Source organism: Oncorhynchus clarkii, chromosome 13, assembly GCF_045791955.1.
Source record: "Oncorhynchus clarkii lewisi isolate Uvic-CL-2024 chromosome 13, UVic_Ocla_1.0, whole genome shotgun sequence".
Classification (NCBI taxonomy): Eukaryota; Metazoa; Chordata; class Actinopteri; order Salmoniformes; family Salmonidae; genus Oncorhynchus; species Oncorhynchus clarkii.
This window is the reverse complement of record NC_092159.1, coordinates 6,767,602-6,775,038: the sequence shown is the minus strand read 5'-3', so window position 1 is coordinate 6,775,038 and position 7,437 is coordinate 6,767,602. Positions and strand designations below refer to the sequence as shown.

General features: G+C 41.6%; 1 protein-coding gene across 1 annotated transcript; it reads right to left on the bottom strand.

The window, feature by feature from the left end:
* Positions 1 to 1,902: 1,902 nt before the first annotated feature.
* Positions 1,903 to 5,684, bottom strand: LOC139423650 (uncharacterized). Its single transcript, XM_071175246.1, has 7 exons — positions 5,489 to 5,684; positions 5,338 to 5,396; positions 5,005 to 5,219; positions 4,245 to 4,877; positions 3,976 to 4,129; positions 3,712 to 3,738; positions 1,903 to 2,554 (listed from the first exon to the last, which is right to left on the bottom strand). The coding sequence occupies exons 1-4, from the start codon at positions 5,609 to 5,611 to the stop codon at positions 4,558 to 4,560; spliced, it is 717 nt and encodes a 238-aa protein (XP_071031347.1). The 5' UTR covers positions 5,612 to 5,684; the 3' UTR covers positions 1,903 to 2,554; positions 3,712 to 3,738; positions 3,976 to 4,129; positions 4,245 to 4,557.
* Positions 5,685 to 7,437: the final 1,753 nt, after the last annotated feature.

The following is a 7,437-nucleotide window of genomic DNA, read 5'->3' as shown; positions in this document are numbered from 1 at the left end:
TCAAGAGCAGTGATACTATCAAGAGCAGTGATACTATCAAGAGCAGTGATACTATCAAGAGCAGTGATACTATCAAGAGCAGTGCGTGGGTTCTTTCTTTTTTTTCTCTCTCATCTTATTCAACCATTAAAAAGCAAAGTCCCTGAGCAGTGACTTCACCTGAGACATGAAGCTAATTCAAGACGGTTAAAGGGATTCTCCGGTACTTCTGCATACTTTTCAGCCAGTAGTTCTGAAAGTAGGCCTCAGGGCCAAAAGTGGTCCTCAAAACTGTCATAATACCTCATATGTGCAGATATGTTCACCACGTCATTACTCTCTCTCTCTCTCTCTCTCTCGCTGCTGTGTGTGATTCTTGCTAGTTGTCAGTCAAATGGTGAGGCTGAATCTCATTGTCTGGAACTCAAATTGCTAGAGGTTGGCCCACGTGGGGGGGAAATGTATGGAAAATGGCACAACACAGCTTCCAGAAAACAGTGGCTTTCAAAGCAGGTATTTCACACGTTGACACACCCAGCCCAAAGCGGGAGGTTTAAGAAATACTAACTAGTTCCCAAAGTACCGAAGCATGTCTTTAAACATTCATAATGTTGCAGCTCGATAGCCTCTCGTTTATGACAATACATCCTTCATTTACATTGGACATTTTCAGTTGTTTAGCAGACGCTATTATCCAGAGTGACATCCAGAGCATTTCAACTGAGGTAACATACATTACAGATATTAGGATTAAAAAATACTTACTAGTTCGCAAACGTTCATAATGTTGCAGATAGCTAGCATATCTAATTTAAGATAATACATCCTTCATTTACATTTGAGTTATTTAGCTATCAAACAGAGTGAGACCAGAGCATTTTAACTGAGGTAAGTAAGACAACCACATATTACAGTCACAGTGATGTATTTTGTGAACAGTCCATGATTTGCATTTGAAAAGCTCTTAATTACTTTCACTCTCTGGGGGGGGTGGGGGGGGGGGTCAAATACTTATGTCATGCAATACATTTTCTGGATTTTTGTTTTAGATTCCGTCTTTCACAGTTGAAGTGTACCTATGATACAAATTACAGACCTCTACATGCTTTATAAGTAGGAAAACCTGCAAAATCAGCAGTGTGTCAAATACTTGTTCTCCCCACTGTATATGTACTGTATACAGTACCAGTCCACAGTTTGGACACACCTACTCATTCAAGGGCTTTTCTTTATTTTACTATGTTCTACATTGTAGAATAATAGTGAAGACATCAAAACTATGAAATAACACATATGGAATCAAGTAGTAACCAAAAAAGTGTTAAACTAATCCAAATATATTTATATTTGAGATACTTCAAAGTATCCATCCTTTGCCTTGATGACAGCTTTGACCTTCCCCAGATCTGTGCCTCGACACCATCCTGTCTCTGAGCTCTACGGACAGTTCCTTCCACCGCTTGTCTTGGTTTTTGCTCTGACATGTGCTGTCAACTGTGGAACATTATATAGACAGGTGTGTGCCTTTCCAAATGTCCAGTCAATTACATTTACCACAGGTGGACTCCAATCGAGTTGTAGAAACATCCCAAGGATGATCAATGGAAAAAGGATGCACCTGAGCTCAATTTCTAGTCACATAGCAAAGTGTCTGAATACCTATTTAAAAATTGTATTTAAAAATTTTTTTTTAATACATTTGCTAAATGTCTAAAAACCTGTTTTCACTTTGTCATTATGGGGTATTGTGTGGAGATTGAGGATTATTATAATTTTGTATGCATTTTAGAATGAGGCTGTAACGTAACAAAATGTAGAAAAAGGGAAGGGGTCTGAATGCACTGTAAGTATCGTTATAATATTGTATTGTGAGGTCCCTGGTAATTCCCAGCCCAACTAATGCAGTGTAGCCTACTATAAATACAATTAAATATAACTTTTATTAAATACACGCATAGGATACAGCGGGTGTAAAGGATATAGCGAAACACTTACTAGCATGTTCTTTCCTACACACAAAGATATACAAATAGTTCCCTTATCTGACCATTAATGAATGTGGCATAATATCAAGGGTCAATTTTCGGTTCAAAAAAATAACAAACCACTTTAACAACTCTCTAATTCATAGAGCTATGGATACAAGGACTGACCATCCATAATATCCACATGATAGTTCATGCTGAGGCTTAGTGTTTATTCTTTTTTAATATATTTTTTTTACAATTCTATTGTTTACAAACAATTGATTAAAACAAGGTTATATTTTGGCCTCTGATGGGGAATGGCAGTTGAACTAAGCTCATGAGGCACATAAGTTATATTCTTCAATAATCAATGAAAAATCTATGAAATAATATTTCTCATTATCATCCATTTAAATCTCAGATTGCTCCTGCTTTAGATAAACACTTTTCACTACATTTCTATATGGAAGCCACTGATTTGATCATCTCAAGTCTGGTTGATCTTCACGGACAGATGGACGAACAGCAGCAGTAGGAGCTGCAGGCCTATGAGGCTGGACCCTGACAGGAGCTGCTGGTACTGATGCCACAGGCCCGTGGGGTTGGACCTGGACAGGAGTTGCTGGTACTGGTGCCACAGGCCCGTGGGGTTGGAACTGGACAGGAGCTGCTGGTACTGGTGCCACAGGCCCATGAGGCTGGACCTGGGCGGGGCCTGCTGGTACTGGTGCCACAGGCCCATGGGGTTGGAACTGGACATGAGCTGCTGGTACTGGTGCCACAGGCCCATGGGGTTGGAACTGGACATGAGCTGCTGGTACTGGTGTAACAGGCCCGTGGGGTTGGACCTGGACAGGAGCTGCAGGTGTAACACATAATACATTTTACAACACAGAACCATTAGGAGAATTTTAGTTTTTTTTTCAAATGGGATTTCCTCATATTATCATTGTTTGTGATGAGGTGGCCATCAGGGAGGAGACTAATAGAACTAGAAGACTTGATGAGAACATATATCATCATCACCAGAGGTTCTCATCAGGTCTTCATCATAATTCAATAACAGCAACACCTGTAGTTCTACTTCTATTCCTAATGCTACTTCTTCCTACACCACATGTCAGAGTTCATTTGAGTTTAGCTCTAAATGTCCATTACCTAGAAGGCAGAGACATCTCTCCCATTCATTACTGCCCTGTTCTATCAGAAGAATATCAAACTCTTAAACAAAATGTTGCTTACACACCCCCCGGTCCACGCTGTTAACCCCCCCCCCCCCCCCGGTCCACGCTGTTAACCCCCCCCCCCCGGTCCACGTTGTTACCCCACCCCCTGGGTCATGCTGTTACCCCACCCCCTGGTCCATGTTGTTAACCCACCCCCTGGTCCATGTTGTTAACCCACCCCCTGGTCCATGTTGTTAACCCACCCCCTGGTCCATGTTGTTAACCCACCCCCTGGTCCATGTTGTTAACCCACCCCCTGGTCCATGTTGTTAACCCACCCCCTGGTCCATGCTGTTAACCCACCCCCTGGTCCATGCTGTTAACCCAAAAGTGGGTATATAGTATTTAAAGTGAGCTAGGCTACACTGCAGGCAAGATCCAATGAAAGACTCTATACACCATCATTCATTTAACAACACAGAACCACGAGGATAATTAGAGTTCTTCACATTTGATTTCCTCATAGTATCATTGTTTATGATGAGGAAACCATCGGTGATGAGACTAAGACAAGTAGAAGGTTTGATGAGAACCGTTACCTGAAGAGGGAACTTCTGTTGGGGAGACTGTGGATGAGAAAGATAAGGTGTTGTACTATGTAGTAAAATAACAATGTATCATAATTCATCTAATTGAATCAACAACAACGATATGACTACTACTACTAATATTACTACTACTACTGCAATCACCACTACTAACTACTGTTATCACTACTACTACTACTACAATGGCGGTTACTAATGTAATGTAAAATGCTATTAGTTATATTGTAACTCCTACTCTCTCTGAGTTTCAGTTACCTGGTAGTGAAACAAGGCGGTTCCATACACGTTCATTTTCAGGACCGCCATGTTCTTCCAGAAGAAGATCCACTTCTTCAACAACAGTTTTTAAACGCAACTGAAATGTCAGCATGTAGTTTGTATAGGAATCATAATCCACAAACTCTGCTTTCTGAAGAGAAAAAAGTGTAAGTATCAAGTCAAACAGAATTGTATGTGATTTCTATATCTTATCAAGGTAGCATCACAAAAATGATTTAAGTCTTAGCTCATATTTATTAGACTACCTTTGGATCTATGTGATGTTCATCTGTTAGATCGGTGGAGAGGGTGTATTCTTCGTCCGGGGTTAGTCTACAGTTAGGATTTATTTCCATGTATATTTCTCTGTCTCCATTCCTTGTCCTCCTGGTCTTACACACCTTGAGAGGATTGGAAATGGTTTGGAACACACTGTCATGATTTAGTAGCAGTACCTGAAACATGGAAGCCCAAATGTCGCCCTCGGATCTTGAGGGTATCATCTTGATGTAATGGTCTGGATTCACCATTTACAATTGCATTACACCCCAAAATATTGTTCTGTGGCAAAAGGTGAGTTCAACAGTGCATATTTGATAGAATTCCAACCAAAGAGGAGTTTGACAACTCTGATCTACTTACCTCATCAATGTCAACATTTCTGGGCAGCAACAACACATTTAGGGTGGACTCATTATTATCATCTGGGAGTTGGTAAAATAGTAGCACCAGAGCACGGATAGGAGAGACAGGAGCTTCCTGTTTCTTGGTGATGCCATATTTGCCGAATCCAGTGATGTTTAATATGACGTGAGATTCTGTTGCCTCATGGGGAAGGAGAAACTCCATACTGTCATCATCAGTCACATGGGCTACAGACAGGAAGTCACATCCACCCTCTAGGTGAGAAAGAGAACATTAGTCTTCTGTTCAGATGACGATGACAACCCAGTAGTGGAGTAGTGATGCTACTGATGGTGATTAAGAATACATAGGCTATAACCTCCCTGGAAATGTATTACTTACCAGAATGAATCTCACAGTGTGGAAGGTGTAGTTGACAGACAGACCCCTTAAGGCATGTAAACATGAACAGAGGTCCTGCAGGCCTCTTGCCACTCTTGGCTAGAAGCCTCGTGTCCCAGTGGACTGTCCTATAGAGCACCTCTCCCTCTCCCTCCATCCTGAACACCAGGCCTGTTATACTGCACTGGAACAGACCTGCACTGGGGCACTGGAACCTAGAGGAAACAATGGTGAAGAATGACATTTTAATTACATTCCCTGAATATGACTTGAAAAATGAGGCATTGTCCTTAAACTATTCATGAGAAAACAAGTAAAATAATACTGAGTTACCTGTATGCTCCCTTGCCCTCATGATCGTAGATTTCTGGTTCAAAGTTTTCAAGAGACCTCTAAAATGGAAAAACAATAGATTTTAAAGATTATGTAGAGAAATGTAATAGAAACATAGTCAACTTGTATTTCTTTCCAGTGAGGGTCTTACCATGGGAGGATCAGTAGTACACAGGCTCTGGTCCACTACTCTACATTCTGTGACGCTTAACTCCTCCATGGCCTCAGCTGAGCTGTCAGACACTCTGACACAGTCCTGGCTCTCTTCTTCCATTGTCCCATTAGTCGATGATGGCAAGGTGAAGGCCTGTCCAACAATGGGATCATTGGGATCCAGGAGGAGAGGAGAATCTGCACAAAAAATAGTGTAAACATCAAATGGTGTTAGTTACTGGTTTGAAGTCGTCTTTGTATTAAATACAGATGTAGGATCTTAATTTGAGCCATGTTTGCTTCAGCAGGAAAATAATCCTGCAGCAACAGGAAATGTTAACTATTTTTCATTTAACTAGGCAAATAAGTTCCTACAAATGCCTATTTACAATGACTCCCTACCTTGACGACGATGTGCCAATTGTACGCAGCCCTATTGGACTCCAATTACAGCCGGTTGTGATACAGCCTGGAAATCAAACCAGGGACTGTAGTGACGCCTCTAGCACTGAGATGCAGTGCCTTAGACCGCTGCGCCCCTTGGTAGCACATTGTGTATTATAATTAACTGACAGTTTTTTAGGGGTTGATACATTTTTTATTAGGGCAAATCAAGTGGAAAATACAAACTTCAGAGAACTTTAAACTCCAATACATTACAAGTTTGCATTTCCTGCTGTGTAGTAAAATTATTTGCAACAAATGAGTGATCAAATTAAGATCCTACATCTGTAGGACCATCTCCTTCACTCTTACCTTGGGTTCTAGGAACCGTTTGTTACCACCAATATGTATTTTTCCATCTTCACAATAACCTTCAACCTGTCATTTCTGCTTTCCACATCCAGAGTCGTATTGATAAAAACTATGAAGCCAACTTTATTCATTATGGGGCGGCAGGGTAGCCTAGTGGTTAGAGTGGTGGACTAGTTCAATCCCCCCGAGCTGGCAAGTCTGTCGTTCTGCCCCTGAACAGGCAGTTAACCCACTGTTCCTAGGCCGTCATTGAAAATAAGAATTTGTTCTTAAAACTGACTTGCCTAGTTAAATAAAGGTAAAAAATAATAATAATTTTAATCAAAGTGTCCATTTATGAGCACAATATTTCTGAACAGACCTCCAAACCAAGCCAGGACCAGCAGAAACACAAGACCCGACAGCAGGTTCACTTACTACAGATGCATCCATGTCAGCTCCATCAGTCTGACAGTAGGTCTACTTACTACAGGAACATCCATGTCAGCTCCATCAGTCTGACAGTAGGTCCACTTACTACAGATACATCCATGTCAGCTCCATCAGTCTGACAGTAGGTCCACTTACTACAGATACAGCCATGTCAGCTCCATCAGTCTGACAGTAGGTCCACTTACTACAGATACATCCATCTCAGCTCCATCAGTTTGACAGTAGGTTCACTTACTACAGATACATCCAACCAGTACCAGCAGGCCCCGCCCAGGTCCAGCCTCATGGGCCTGTGGCACCAGTACCAGCAGGCCCCACCCAGGTCCAACCTCATGGGCCTGTGGCACCAGTACCAGCAGGCCCCACCCAGGTCCAGCCTCATGGGCCTGCAGCTCCTACTGCTGTTGTCCGTCCATCTGTCCGTGAAGATTAACCAGACTTGAGATAATCAAATCAGCGGCTTCCAAATAAACATTTAATGAAAAGTATCTTAAAGGAGCAATCTGTGATTTAGTAGAGCTGGGAATTTCCAGGGACCTCACAATACAATACTTCGGTGCCGATACGATATGTATTGCGACAAAAATATAAATGCAACATGGAAAATGTTGGTAACATGTTTCATGAGCTAAAACAAAAGAACATCACACAACATAGAAGCTTATTTCTCAAATTATATGCACACATTTGTTTACGTCCCTGTTAGTGAGCATTTCTCGTTTGACAAGGTAATCCATCCATGTGACAGGTTTGGCTTAT